The sequence below is a fragment of the Pelobates fuscus genome, chromosome 1 (assembly GCF_036172605.1).
Source record: "Pelobates fuscus isolate aPelFus1 chromosome 1, aPelFus1.pri, whole genome shotgun sequence".
NCBI classification, from domain to species: domain Eukaryota; kingdom Metazoa; phylum Chordata; class Amphibia; order Anura; family Pelobatidae; genus Pelobates; species Pelobates fuscus.
Genome location: NC_086317.1, coordinates 374816327 through 374832788, shown reverse-complemented (window position 1 = coordinate 374832788; position 16462 = coordinate 374816327). Strand labels below are relative to the sequence as shown.

Sequence of the window (16462 nt, the reverse complement as noted above, 5' to 3'; positions counted from 1 at the left end):
TAAGCTTTTGTAATTGTCTCATTTATTGTTAAATCTCCCTCTCCTATAATACTGTAAAGCAAGCATGTCAAACAGGCGTCTCACGGGCCGCATACGGCCCACCATCAATATTTTGCGTCCCGCCTGCCCTGGGGCCGCTTTCAGCTGTTGCTGCGACCAGCCGCAAGACAGGAAACATATATTTCCTGGTTCTTGCTCTCCCGGCCACAAGAGGGCAGAGTGGATGTCTGTCTGCAGAGCAGCCACTCCCCCTTCCCTCCTGCTCGCAGTGCCAGAGGAGCGTCTGGCCTGCTACAGCAGGACTGGAGCTGGAGGAAGGACAGCAAATCGTAAGGTAGAAGAAGAGGGGCATGGGGGCAGTGTATCCTCCTTGGCAGTGTATTTATTTGGGGGAAGGGGGCAGTGTATTTGAAGGAAGGAGGGGGCAGTGTATTTATTTGGGGGAGGGGCCAGTGTATTAGAGTGGTGGTGGTGGTTGGGTCAGTGTATTAATTTGGGGGAGGGAGGGGCAGTGTATTAATGAGTAGAAGGGGGCAGTGTATTAATGGGAGGAGGGGGGCACTGTATTAATTTGGGGAAGTCAGGGGGGCAGTGTATTAAATTGGGAAGGTGCGGCAGTTTATTTGAAGGAAGGAGGGGGCAGTGTATTTATTTGAGGAAGGGAGGGGGGCAGTGTATTTATTTATTTGAGGGAGGCAGGGAGCAGTGTATTTATTTATTTGAGGGAGGCAGGGGGCAGTGTATTTATTTATTTGAGGGAGGCAGGGGGCAGTGTATTAGGGTGGTGGATTACGGGTAGGGAGGGCAGTGTATTGAAGTGGAGTGGGGGCGGTCTATTCAATTTGAGTGGAGGGAGGAGGGGCAGTATATTAGATTAGGTGAAGGGGGCAGTGTACTGGATTTGTGGGCAATGTGTTAGAATGGGAAGAGGGGCAGTGTGTTAGAATTGGGTCTGCATGGAGGCGCTGAATACTCCCCATGGAGATGCTGTTTGGCCGCGCTGCTTTTTGCCACACATGCGCGATAGCCTCCCAATGCTTTCCTATAGGAAAGCATTGGATTGGCTGATATCATCAAGTTTGATGATCTCAGCCAAAGTGAAGAACACACTCTTAGAACTTCAAAATAAACAAGATAATGTAATCTGTTTTTTTTTTACAGCTGCGCAACAGCATACATTCACCATTCTAGTCCCATTATCAAACGTTTCTTAATATGTCAAGGTAGTTGGACTGAAACGTTGGTTAAATGCAAATGCACGTTAAAATAAATTTGCTCTTTTGTTTACTTTGAAGCCTTACACGCATGAGGACGTTCAGTGTCAGTTAGGCAACTTTTTTATACTGTACTTTTCAAAATAAACCTAAGTTTCTATGAAACCTGACGTTTGTTTTTTTGCGGCCCACATGAACGTAAACCTTGTTTATTTGGCCCATGTTAGCCTTTGAATTTGACATGCTTGCTGTAAAGCGCTATGGAATTTGTTGGCACTATATAAATGGTAAAAATAATAATAATAATAATAACTACATTAGCATTGGTTTTATCTCTACTGCTACCCTCCTTGTCATGTACATAACTCTGCATTTACCATTATTATAGGCTGAAAAACTAGAATTAAAAAAGAGGCAAGAAGAACAGTCAAGACAGATTCAGTGGCAAGAAGACAAGTTTTTGTAAGTCAATGCAAATATTATTGTCAGTGTAAGAACACAACAGGGAGGCAATGATGTTTGGTAAAAAATGAATGACCGCATTAAAAAGCACACAATTAAGTAAAGGAAGTGCACTGTTATATGTAGTTTGACCTCTAAATGCAACGGGATTATTGCTATAAATTACATTGATAGGATAGGAAGTATGAAGCCTACTCATTTGATCTTCCTCTCCTGGCATTCATTCTCAAGGATATAAAATTAATTTTGGATCTTCCATTGACCTTCCTGTACAAGATCCTATATTTAAAGCGCAACATTCAAGAAAATGCCCATAATGTCAGCATAGAATTAATCACTAAATCGAGAAATTCAGGGTAAATTTAAAGTGTATTTAAGATCAAAATAGCCAAAATTTGTTTTTGTAATTTTGCTATTATGCCCTAAATTTTGATAATTTACTTTTTTCACTTTAGTCAATAATTGACTGTGGGCTAAAGTTAATGCAATTAATACAACAGAGGAATCTCATTAGTTGAGCCTTGTGGCAGACAGTCAAACACACACACACACACACACACAGTAGCAACCTACCAGTTGGTTTGCTTGGAGCAGAACTAATTTGCCGTGGAATGGTCACCCCTTGCAAACACGACGGAGATGAGGGCATGGGTGCTTTTTATTACAGAGGAAGCAATGAAGCCAGAAAGAAGCAGACAGGAAGTGGCGTCAGGTGGTACAAATGAGCAAAAGAGCAAAGTCAAGAGTGAAGTCAAAGATCAGAAGCCAATATATCCAATAATTGGGAGCAGGATGCCAGAGATCAAAGGTCAGAGACTAGAAGTGTGGTCAGGGTCAAAGCCAAGGGTCAGAAGCCTGAGACATGTACCGGGAATCAGGAACCAGGAATCAAGAACCAGGATCAAGAATCAGGAAACACTATTATGAACTGGAAACCAAGAATCCGGACGCTAAGCGACTAGAGCAAGCACCAGAACAACGAAGTACTGACCAAGTGCAGTGCTTGAGTATTCAAAGGCAGAGCAAGTCATGTGACCAGCCCAGGCAGAGTCCCCAAGTCACTAAAAAGGAGAGGATGGAACCTACGCCATCTTCGTTATTTCAGTCCCTCCCCTCTGTCTTCCCAAGCCTGCCTTCCCCCCATTCCCCACCAATCTTCTCCTCACGTGGGGCCCGGTGCCGATAGCAGACACCGGAGCAAATTAGTGATGGGAAAGAGCTGCACAACTGCAGGCGTCTGAGCCCCCAGATGTCCACCTCCAGTACATGTTACACAGTAAAAGGCACACAGTCGTACATACACAGTAACAGACAGTCTCTCACACACACAGTTTAAGACACACACAGCTCTGCCCCACAGTCCATTTAGCTTCATCCCCGCTGCCTTATCAAATGCTCTGTGAAGCATAATGAAATCTTCAATCTGGCTGGAGGATAAGAAAATATTCAATGCTGCTTTATATGGGTTGTTTGAGCTATTCCAGCCGCATGGCTCCCCTGCAGTCATGGTTACCTGTGCAGCTTTACATCTCAAACACCCCTAAGGCTGGCCCTGGTAACACCCCAGTGCAGGTGTTGATTACTAGGGCTGAGGAGTAGCCAAGAGATTACACCCCATCATCGTACAACTTCTACAATGCTTTGCCGCTGGAGATCTACCATTTGCCCACCCTTGCAAGGGTGTATTTGTGAGCAGTGTGTGTGCATTTGATTGTAAGCAGGTTTATGTATAGAGTATGTGTGTGCATTTAGGGGTGTATTTGTATGTACTGTTGCCATTGGAATGCAGTGGTATACTTGTCTGTAGTGTTTGCATTTAAATACAGTGGTGTGTTTGTGTGTAGTGTTGGCTTTTAAATTCAGGTTTGCTTTTGTGTGCAGCATTGTTGTGTGAGTGAAGGGGTGGGTTTGTATATATTTCTGGAGTATGGATGCAGGGATGTGTTTGCATGCTGTGTTGGTGTTTTATTGCTGGGATGTATGCACACTGAGATACACCAACACCTTAAGACACAGATAAACGCACTGGCACATACACAAACACATACACACAAATAAACAGACTGCTATACACACAGCAGTAATCAAATGTATGTTGATTTGTTTTTGAGAAAGTTTCACTTTTTATTTGGCTTAGCAGCCATGACTAATATTATCTGGCCAACTGCTGATCAACCCAACTTGCCTACTGATGTGACTGCAATTCTGGAAGTTAGGTCTAGCAGCAGTTGGTCAGATAACAGTAGTGTTTGACGCAACTTGGCTGCTCAGCCCAAAAAAAAAGTCAACATACTTTATTTAAAAAATAAAATAAAAAAAAAAGAATTAACAGTGAAAATTTGATGACAGTCTTTTTCACTATTTTATGAACTTTCAAATTATGCAAATACCATACAGAAAAAAGGCTGATTAAATCCACTGATAGATAACCCTGAAATTAACCGAGGTTCTGTGCTCAGCTGAGTTTAGCCTGAGATTAAGCTGTGTTGCTTAATTAATATGCTCTCTCTGCTGTTCCTGACAACCACAAAACACATTAAAAATGTCAGCTTGTAGATTGGCCTGAATATTAACACCGTTTACTTCTTGAAAGTATTACCAAACTTTAAACATGTTTTTGACTGTTTTACTATTTCAGTATATTTAGTAAAAACGTTCCCACTTGATTATCTGAAGTCAGGTCAATTATTTAGCTAACAGGCAGAAAACTAGGCTTTTATAGGCATTTGAAGAGGCTCTCCAGAGTGTAATAAGGAAAGCAATTTATTGAAAGCCTATGAGGTTGCTTTCCAAGCTGTGCACATTAATCTGACGGTGCTTTCTTGATTTAAAGAGTGCAAACAGATTGAACATGTTAATCAAGATCAGAGGTGAACTTTTCACTGCAGTTTCCTTAAGAACGTGGGTCAGAAATATATAAACCATTCAAGGTTTTCAAATCACAAACAGGAATAGCGAATGGAAGCTTTGTCTCCTAACAGCAGAGAGAACAAAGTATATGAGGTACCATTGTGAGCAGCACATCCTAAAATGATTACAGGTTTTATGATATTCAAAATATTTATGAACTAAATAAAACTGTATACATTCAGTTTGATTTATAGATGCTTAAAGGACCACTATAGTGCCCTGAGGGTGCCCCCACCCTCAGGGTCCCACTCCCGCTGCGCTGAAGGGGGAGGAAGGAGTTAATCCCTTACCTTTTTTCCAGCGCCGGGCTCCCTTGGCTCTGGGACTCTCCTCCCTCTTCTGACGTCCCTGGATGAATGCGCATGCGCTCGCATTCAGCCAGTTCATAGGAAAGCATTCTCCTATCACAGTGATAAGCACAGAAGCGCCTCTAGCGGCTGTCAATGAGACAGCCACTAGAGGCTGGATTAACCCATAGGTAAACATAGCAGTTTCTCTGAAACTGCTATGTTTACAGCAAAAAGGGTTAAACCTGGCTGGACCTGGCACCCAGACCACTTCATTAAGCTGAAGTGGTCTGGGTGCCTATAGTGGTCCTTTAATTTATTTATGATAAAAAAAAATCAGTTTAAAGCATCACTGTTAATCAATCCCCCCTTTTAAATAATGCGTATTTCATAAATAGATAGAGATGAGATTCTTGACAAAGAGTGGAGCATAAAGGTACACCCCACAGCCCAAATGCAATATAAAAATGACTGTTTAGTAGATATACCACAAATTAAAACATGCATTTTTCCATTGGGGATATATCTAAAAACAGCTTATAAAGCCACAGATCTCCCTGACTTTCTGTGGCTGTCCAATCACAGACTTCCAATTGTAGCTCAATGAGAAGTTTTTGCAAGGTAGGTGCTCTGGGCAATTGCTGCCTCTTGAGTTTAGCTCCACTGGAAAAAAAAAATACAGGATATGTTGTCTGCTTGAAAGCTAAGGGGGTGAATGTATAAGAGTTACAATTTTTATTGAAATCTGCACTTTCTGCAGAATGACAAAATAGGACACGCTCTTCACACAAAGCTTCTCAGCAAGCTAAAGTGCTCTAGGGGTCAGAAGTGTCCCTTTAACCCCATAAGGACCAAACTTCTGGAATAAAAGGGAATCATGACATGTCACACATGTCATGTGTCCCTAAGGGGTTAAGGCACGCTTCACCCTATTGTCACAATTGTCAGGCATAGGTAAAGATACATAAGACAAAGTAGTCCTTTCTTTGTCTTGTGTTTTAAAGAGAAATAGATCAGAAATGAAGAAAAATAGAGCAGATGTTAAAAGTGAAAGAGAAGAACATTAGGAGAAAGGTAAGTTTGAGGTGACAGAGCCACATTAACTGAGTGGGAATTTCACTAAAATTCCAACAGTCAAAATCTATCATAAACCAAAGAAATTACTATTTTTCCTACACTTGACAAGAAGGCAGAGCTATGTATTATCTTGTCTTGTCAAGCACCCAAGAAAGGCTCTGTCTATGAAGGGATCTTTCACAGATCTCAGTATTGTACTCTCGTGCATGTGCAAAATCACAATGCTGATATGGGCTACTGGCAGCTGATGCCCTAGGATTTGAAGAGGATTGACAAAACGCGTATGCTGGTGGCTCAGGTATAACTAACCTTCCCCTGCACACTATAGTGGCAAAGTCACTGTTGGGGGTTTGGAAAATTATGACAATATGTTAATATAAATGCAAGAGTATGCTTTTATGTAACCACAACATATATTTATGGTTCCACTGCATTTACATTTTTTTGAAGAAATGTATTGGATTTCTTGGTAGGGACATTGAAACAAACATTTGTGATTCTCATGTACTGTTTCTTTAACCCCCTAAGGACACATGACATGTGTGACATGTCATAATTCCCTTTTATTCCAGAAGTTTGGTCGTTAAGGGGTTAAATACAATGTCTTTCGGGGGGCGGAGCCAAGCCATAGCTCTGATCGGTCGCAAGCCTGCTGAGCTCCGTGAACGAAGGCCTAATAGACACGTTTTCAGCGACATCAGCCCCAAACAATCGACCCCACCTGGACCCCCCAGGCTACCAACATCGATATGGGCAGAAAAAAAAAAAAAAAAAAAAGACCTGACAAACCGAAGCCAGGCATGAGCATAGGCGACTTATGGCGGCAGGCACATGGCGACACAGTGCCCAAGATGGCCGCCCACATGGGAGAAAGCTCCGACTTCTCAGATGACCAAACCCTGGAACCAGGGGGCCCCCACTTACCTGCCCTGCGGGAACCAAACCCGAAACCGGCACATACAACCTCCAAACCAGACTCAGCTCCGGTCACTAAGGCTGACATGCAGGAACTACTGGCAGGACTCAGGAGGGACCTCCAAACGGACATGGCAACGTTCCGCAGGGACCTGCAAGGCCTAACTGGCCGTATGGGAACCCTGGAAAGCGACTCCCTCAACGCAAAAGCACAACTCACTCACCTACAAAAAGAGATTCACATGCTTCATCATCAGCAAATAGCCACGGAACGGCAGTTTGCTGCACTGGAAGACCGCAGGCTCAGCAACAATATCAAAATCAGAGGGGTAGCGGAAACAGTACCTAATGCAGAGCTACCACACTTCATGAGAAGACTCCTAGCAGCGATACTGACCCCCAAACAGGCAAAAATGGTGGTAATCGAGCACGTGTTTAGGATCCCGAGACCAACAAAGGCACCTGCCATGGCCCCACAAGATCTGATAGCGCGCTTCCAAACGGAGCATGACAAGGCTACAGTAATGGGAGCGCTCAGGGTGAAAACTCCATATATCTTCGAAAACTCCTCTCTCACCTTCTATGCGGACTTATCAGGGAGCACTTTGGCGTGGCGCAAAACACTGCAGCCATTTACATCGCTCCTTCGTGAATGAGACATCCACTACAGGTGGAAGGGATCCCACGTCCTGGCGGTCCTACAAGGCAGCACCGCGCACGCGATCCAAGACCTTGAAGGGGCTGAAGCCATACTTGTCAGGGTGGCGGTCCGGTGCCCGGGACCCAGACACTTATCCGGGCGGCGGTGCAGGACCGGGACCCAATATGCCTGATGTTCAGAGTAGGAGTCACAGTGTGGAGGTGGATTAGCAGGTTCTGGTGCAGGGTAACCGCACGCCCCCTGGTGTTGAGCACCATCGTTTGTGCAGCCACATACCAAGACCCTGAATCAGCTTCAGCGGATACCAGGAACTTGGAAATTAAGCAGACCTCCCAGAAGCTGAATAGGGAGGCTCTGCAGCAAGATTGTATCCAGTACTAGAAACAAGGCAAGACTAGAGATAGGCACCAAACATGAAAACAAGACAGAACTAATAGAACCCAGAACCAGAGAAAGATAGTAAGCTAAACCTAGAACATATACACAAAACATGAGGAAAACATGAACATAACATGGGCATGACTGGACAGGACTGTACATGGACTGGGTATACAAACTAAAACAAGACAAGATAACATAGGCAAATCAAGAGGAGAAATAACTAAGTACTACATATGGAAATATGGGGATTTAGTTACACTATATGATCATACATTGCATAAGCCTGCCAACAACGCAAATGTACCCCATATCTGGCAGGTCCTACACTGCCTAATGTATGCTAAAACATCCAAAGAATACATATATAGCACTTACCTGCAAGAACTATAGGTCCCACGACTGAGTTCCTGCAGGAAGCCTTGAGGGGCTGCCTGCAGGAACTCTGAAACAGAGGGAATGATGGAAAACAAACGGGTGTGGCAACATAAAACAAACATTTAAATGAAACCTGGAGACTGGGAATCCCAGGGATGGATTACAGGAATGAACCCAGAAATCCCAGCATAAAGAAAACCAGACATAGAATAGAAAACCAAGAAAAACTAAACAAGAATTGTAACAAGAGTACTGGATACCAGGAGCCATTGCCAGACATCTCCACAGAACAGAGCAGGACGTGACAATACTAGAGACTCTGGGTCTCCCACGGGACGCTCTCACCAACAAGGGGTTGGGGACAACAGCCACGACACACATCTGGGATCCGGCTGGCACAGCCCCATTTGTGCAGCGAAGACCCCACACAGATGCATACCAGGCAGTCACTACTTGAAATCGGGACACTGATCTTCATAGAGAGAGCCTCTGCCAAAACTAGCACCCTGACCGCAAGAGTTTACACCGGAACATGTTTTACTTATGTTATAATTTATGCTAAACCTTTCTGCCCCCATCTCTAATCTAACATATACCAGGACACACTTTAATCAAATATCAACCCTACACCCACTGACACACCAAGAATGCAGACCAGCATTCCCTACTTACACTGTCCCCATACATCCAGCACCCTGCTCTCACTTGACTAGCCGACTACCTACCACAGCACACGACTAGGGGCACCTCACTAGAGCTGACCTACAAAGCAAGGAATCTGCATACCACCAAACACTGGCTTACCCATACACAGGGTACTTGACACTGCAGCAAAGCTCCCCTGGATAGCACTAAGAGCACCCGGCAGCCTTCTAAATGGAGGTGGCCGCCACCACGCTCCCCCTTATGGACATTTATCCCTCTGTACATAGTTCTAGATTGCAGTACGACTAGATATCCCTTTATTTACAACCCACATACAGCTAATGGGAACAGGACAGGGTAGAAACTGGGCATCACTGTCCTGAGGTGAAGAGACACAGCAACAAATACACCTTGTTCGCCCTACCTAAAATGAGGCACCTAACGGGTTCCTTACATTAGTATCCGGCACGATATAGGGGAGTCTGTCCCGGCACAGGCGCCTGCACATGCAGCGTAAGCCCGCCAGATAACAGGCCCCCGCTACACGGAGTCCCATTCAGGAGAACGAGGCACCTACCTACCTACACTCCAACTGCCACATAGACCGGTATGTCTCGCTCAAACTATAGGTCCCACGACTGGTCCCCACCACATATTTCACTGTGGCTGGGACACTACATATAGGCAAAGCAAGTAAGAGGCAGTGCTCCCGTAACTAGCCCTACAAAGACAGGTTCGCACTTACACCATACACACCTTATCACACCCATACCTCATGGAGGAAAGATCTGCCCAGACACCCTTAACTAACCGGACACCCAAGACCAATTTAGCTACACGTTTGTTGGTTACTCGAACGTTACTCTTTTTATCTATTTTTAAAATGTGCAACCTACTCAAAATGCTGACCAACTGTTATGTTATCCATATTTTTCTTATTCTGTTGCGGCATTGCAGGCACAGCTCTGTTATTTCCATGCACAACAAAAATAAAGAATTTATAAAAATAAAAAAAAATACAATGTCTTTCTGTTTCTCTGTCACGCTATAGGTGTATTATTGATTCCTTTACTTTGATATTTTTCTGCTGGTTCTTCTTGTCCCTACTGTATCCCCCCCCCCCTTTCTTGAAATATTATCTTATAAACCTCCCTACCCACTTTTATTACTACACAATAAAACATGTATAGTGTATATGGAGGCAAATATAGCTTTGGTGCTTGCACAACTATAAACAAAATCTAGAGACAGCAGACACAAAGCAAAAGGTAATCATTTTCCAGCAAGCAAGTATATAGTGAGCCCTGGAGCAGAAGGGGAAGGGGAATTCCTCATCCAAGAAAATGCACTAAAATATGTGCTTTGTGCAGAGAAACAGAATCCACATATGTTCCAAAATAGGAATGACTGCAAGAACAAATTGATTCCTTCCTGACTTGCATTAATATTGTGTCGAGCTAAAACTTTTAAAGCCAGATTTAGTTAGATAAAACAGGTGTTTCTGGAGGAACAAAAGATTAACTAGGAAGCAATTAACATGGAAATTAAAAGAACGCTATTTTGTTAGGAATACAAAACTGTATTCCTGACATTATATTGGTCTTCTCCCCCTATAACAACCCCGTTATCCTCCATTTAAATGAAAAGTGTTAAATAATCCTTTAAACACTCACCTGTTTCCAGCACCGATGCCCCTCTGTGCTTGACTGGGGTCCTCCTCCACCATTGCCAGCTGACGCTGAGCACCTTAGGCCTTCCCCATAGTTAAACATTCACTCAATGCTTTTCTATGAGATATTTCAACATTCTGGACATCCTCATGGAAAGTGTGAGGATGTCCAACGTCATTTCATGGAGTCAGTCTTGGTGAAACAGCAGGAAGCGACTCTTGTGGCTGTCTGGTAGACACTAGAGCCGGTCTTAACACTGCAATGTTTTACATTGCAGGGTTAAGGAAACAAGGACAGTGCAATGATCTGGGTGCAAATAGTGTGCCTTTAATGTAAATCCACATACCCTGGATTTGCTCCAGTTTTGTCTTGATAAATACAGCACATCATCCTTTATATATCTGTTTGTAAATGCGTTGAGATATGCTACTGTGTGTGTCTACTAAAAAGCAAGTTGCGATGGGTTGAAAACAAACTTGCTAGATTAAAGCCCAAATAGATATCGGTAAGTGCAAAATAAATCTACAATTCCGCATAAATTGACATTATATAGTTATTTTCATGTTTTAGGTCAAAATTGGAAGAAAATAATAATGATGCACATGTTTCAATAGTTTATTTAAATAATAGTAGGAAATCTTGACATGTCCTTCAAGCCGTATGCTTGATATAGGTGTGGGTGCATCTAGAGATTAAACTTGAAAGGGGTCTGTTTTGTAAATTAAACAAAGGGACACCGCACTCCCATAATAAACAGGGTGCAACTGGACCAGATCTGACAGTAAATTGAGGTATGTGACCAGAGGTGGGTCAAAACCCAATCGATAGCGGAAACTCAGAACACGGTCAGGGCACTCAAGGTTCAAAGAACAAGCAGATTTATTGGCAGAGTGGACCAGAGGTGGGCCAAACCCCAATCAATAGCTGAAACTCAGAACACGGTCAGGGCACTCAAGGTTCAAAGAACAAGCAGATTTATTGGCAGAGTGTACAGCAACGTTTCGACCCCAACACTTGATAGAGACCCTTTAGGGTTGAAACTTTGCTGTACATTCTGCTAATAAATCTTCTTGTTCTTTGAACCTTGAGTGCCTGGACCGTGTTCTATGGCCAAATTTTTTTTCGTGCAATGTAGCAGATAGAAGAGAAATGTATATAACCCATTTCCATACACATACTGCTCATTTGTACTTGTTTCCTGCTGTGTTGTTCTGTGATACACTCACATACCTCACTTTACTGTCAGTATTACTGTTGTGGAGTAGTGATGACTCGAACAGTTTGCCGGGAACTGTTTACCGGCGAACATAGCTTGTTCGCAGGCGAACACGGAGGGTGAACATATGCGATGTTCGGTCCGCCCCCTATTCATCATGGAGGTGGGAGGGTCTGGGAGGGAGGGTCTGCTGCTGATTGGCTTGGATGTGTCTGCTGACTGTGAGGTACAGGGTCAAAGTTTATTCAATGATGACGAATAGGGGGCGTACCGAACATCGCATATGTTCGCCCGCCGTGTTCGCCACGAACAAGCTATGTTTGCTGGCGAACAGTTCCCGGCGAACTGTTTGGGACATCACTATTGTGGAGTTGTATTATACATGCCCCATCCTTGGCTCACCAAATCTATTACAATGCAATACTTTCTATATCCCTTTTCACCAGCCTGCCATTTACCATTAGGCTAAATGCCTTTACTGCCACATCACTTGCACCATGCATCTATTTTGTGAATGTGTATTAATGAATCTGTGCATTTCTGTGTGTGTTTAGTGTGTGATTGGGTTTGGCTTGTGTTGTTGTGCAGAGTGGGAATGTTTATGTGCATTTCTGTTTTAGGTTGTGATGCACGTGTATATTTCTGTGCGTAACATCCAAACATTAATCTGTGCAATCTATCAAACAATAACAAGTAGTATATTAATGTATATAGCTTGTAATTCCATAAGGCAGGTTGAAATATGAGGTGACTATTCAAGCCCAAGTCTTTCTAATTCTCCATTAACCCCTTAAGGACACATGACATGTGTGACATGTCATGATTCCCTTTTATTCCAGAAGTTTGGTCCTTAAGGGGTTAAACAGGACAGCTTATGCAAGTGTTAGCGATAACCTTATGATGTCACAGGTGCATTGGTAGTATAATGGCTCACTGTTTCCTGCTCATTGCAAGAAGAAAAATGTAAAAATGGTAAAAACATTAGTAGAGAGAATTTACCAATATTGTTTTTTTTCTTTTTTTATTGTTTACCTTTAACAGACTTTAAAAAGGTAGTGCAAAATTGTGAGTTGTAACCTCTCCATCAAAATCATCTATTATAGGAGCTCAAGTATATATTAAGAGTCTCTAAGGCGCCAATAGAAAATGTTTTGGATCCTGAGAACATGCAGCTTTGTAGAAGTTAAATAAGAGAACTAAGAATGACCCAATCCATTTTTGTTCTTCATTACCTCATCTCAATCGACTGTTCCCTTTTTCTTCACTGCCCACGCTACCCATTAATATTGCTCCTTCATTCCATTTGTGTATTTATTTTAGCTCACACCCTTTTAAATTATTTCCCCTTTACTTTCATTTTCTGTCCCCTCCGCCTTCCACATGTCTTGTACTTCCACACTAGATGCCTTTTTATGTCACCCCGTCTCAGTCTCCTAGTTGGTAACCAGTCAAATTTACCATACTATCTTCTAGTCTCTCAACATTCTTACACTCTCACTCTTCTACCTTTTCCAATTCTGTAAACCAATCTCCTTCCCTTTCAGCATGCACTGTAGTTGATGTGATAAATTACCAGGTTCCTAGAGAAATGTAAATTTGTAGAGAAACATACATCAGCATCTGACAGTAGATCTACTGGCAATAAGTCCATCATGTGTTAGGCATGTCCTGCATTAAGACAGTCAGGGCCAAGGGGTTGTGTATTTTATTTGTGACATGTTCACTTTAATGTTTTGTTATTTATTTTTAACAAAACATTTATAGTAATTCCTTGTATATGGCCTTTTTATTACAAATTCAGTCTTTTGCTTTTGTTGTTTTTTTTTTTGTTTTTTTTGATACAGAAGGAATCATGCTTTCCTTGATCAGTTGTCCCCCGGAGAGAACAACTATCGAACTGATAATCGATGTGAAACTGAACCAAGTGCCTCGGTATGTATTCAACTTTTGGTAAATAGAATTAACTGTAACAGATACTAATAGTACAGAACATGGAGAAAAAATGCACTAACATAATTAATAAAAGTACTGCTATGGTGGTAAACGCTTGTAAGATCAGTAGTCTGTGCACTCTGGTGCAAAGAACACAACATATACAAATTAAAAAGCGTTATTTATTGGATTTGTGCCCTGCGCACTGACATAAAGTTGCGTTACACGTATACAAAAAAGCATTATTTTTCCGTGTGTGTACAGAAGCAGGATTGTATTAAATTGTTCAACTCTGCTGCTTTCCAGTTCACACGCAAACACATTATTTGGTTTACATGGATTTATTGAAGACAATTGTGGAAAGAAAGACTTGAGCAATTTTCTGCTTAACCATTTCTCAACCTACATGTCAGTTCAGTAATGGTAGATTGATTAGTTATGTAGTCCCTGAAGTTAATCTACTTACCTAAAGACAACATATTAAAATAGATGGTACGAGAAATGCTACTATAAATCACTAACAAAATAGCTAACATCAGCCTCGATTTAATTTTTCTTTTGTACACGCCTATTAAATATTTTTGAATACATTTTTTAAAATTGAATTTTTTTCCTCAAAAAATAAGTAAATAAAAACATACATATATCTATATCTATCTCTAGCATAAGAGCAGACATTAGGCTGTTACAGTAGGACCTGCCAAAAAATGGGGATACATATAACATATGTCAATATTTAAAAATATAAATTTTCTGAATATTACATTTTAAAAGTTCTTCTAAAGATATTAAATCATTTGATAAACATATCCACAAATATAAAATCGAGGCCATTATTAGTTAGACTATGATGAAGAATATGATATGCCAATGGTATAGGTTCTCTTTGTAATGGCACACGTGAGTAAAAACATTTTTAAGAGCGTGGGGACTAAACGAAGGGCAAGCTACTGAGTTTTTCTAAGATTTTTTTCAGTTTTCAGAGTTCTCATATTCTCTATTTTATGTTGAAGAAATGTTACCATATGCATCAGTTAAATTTGTTCCAAAAATCTCTTGCACTGTCAAGCCTAACTGTATAGAACATTTATGTAATTCTTTGAGTTCGTATTTAAATCACATATAATTTGTCTGACACATGGAAACTAACTAGCAATGATTTGTTCATAATAATCATAAGAAAGTTTTATATATAAAGAATCTTTTTGTCAGATGTTTTAAATAAATGTGGTTGAATGACACTGTTGTCAATATTGATGAATTTGTCAAGAATGCTCTATAGATAACTGATATTGATGATTTGTAATTATAAAATGATATGTGAGTGTCAGAATCAAAGTGGCATGAAGTGTTATAAACTAAAAGTTATTTGAGTGGCTCCATTGTGTCTTTTCTTCTTATTCAGCTTGAAAACATCAACAATGTAATAATACATGTTCAAGCAATAGTGAAACATTAAATAATTTGTAAAGATATCTATAAGGAAGATCACTTAGGGGCATCAGATTTTAGGGCTCATTACAGTTAATCTTGCAGATAAGTGATTATTTGTTAGATCCTTGTTACATACTCACTCTAAAACGCAATGCACCTTAATCATGTTTGTTAGTTCATTAAAGGTAAGTTAGTAGTGTGGAAGAGTTATATAGGGATATATGTCTGTATCACTATATGATCTAATTGTGAAAATGTTTGTTTTAGGCAAAGAGAGAGTCTTATAAACAACAAAGTAAACAAGAAGAAGAAAGACAACTTCAATATATGAAAGAAGAACAACGCAGAAAGGTAATGCTGCTGCATCTAGTGTTATTAAAGGACCATTATAGGCACCCAGACCACTTCAGCTTAATGAAGTGGTCTGGGTGCCTGGTCCAGCTAGGATTAACCCTTTTTCTATAAACATAGCAGTTTATAATAGGGTTAAGCCAGTCTCTAGTGGCTGTCTCATTGACAGCCGCTAGAGGCGCTTCTGCGCTTCTGTCAGGGTACCTGAGGCCTCTACCTCTAAGGGAGGTAGAGACTTGGTGGTGTATCCGTCCAGGCGAGCTGTCTCCTCCGTTCCTCGCGGTTCATCCAGTCACTTAAACACCGGCCGCGAGGAATCCACGTCCTTTTCTAGCAGGACGCTCAATACGTGACGTCATGACGCTAGCACGAGCAATCTGTCACTCAAGTGTCCGATATCCAATCGGTACTTTTCAGAGGCGTGATTTCCATCCAGAACCAGGGTATTTAAGCTTACTCCTTACTTCAGCTCATTGCCCTGTCGTGGTTCTAGCTTGTCTAGTCACTCAGTGCTCTGGTATTCTAGTTTGCTCTTTTGGTTTTGACTCGGCTCGTTGTACTACCCTGTTTCTCTGTTATCCCTTGACCCGGCTTGTCTCTCGCTTATCTGTCTTCTCGTTCCCTCGACCTCGGCTTGCCTCTGACTATTCTTTACTCTCGGTACGTTAGTCCGGCCATTCTAAGGCCCGGTATACGTACCTTTCCACTCTTTGTACTCTGCGTGTTGGATCCCTGTCCCGATCCTGACATTACGACAGGGCCAATGGATCCTGCAGGTACAAACAGTCAGCTTGGTTCTTCGGATCCCAGGTTTGACGCCATGGAACATAGGATGGATCAGATGGCTTTGGCACTACAGGCACTTTTGTCTCGTGCTAGTAATCCACCTGAGGAGACACGTACTCCTTCTATCTCTCCTGCAGTCTCAGGTC

At 41.9% G+C, this 16462-nt stretch overlaps 1 protein-coding gene across 1 annotated transcript in view; it reads left to right on the top strand.

The window, feature by feature from the left end:
* The window catches only part of EPSTI1 (epithelial stromal interaction 1), a 67904-nt gene that overhangs the window by 30194 nt on the left and 21248 nt on the right, over nt 1-16462 (top strand). The window contains exons 6-8 of the mRNA XM_063444706.1: nt 1603-1676; nt 13658-13745; nt 15447-15530. Of these exons, the coding sequence (XP_063300776.1) occupies nt 1603-1676; nt 13658-13745; nt 15447-15530 (246 nt within the window). The remainder of the gene's footprint in view (nt 1-1602; nt 1677-13657; nt 13746-15446; nt 15531-16462) is intronic.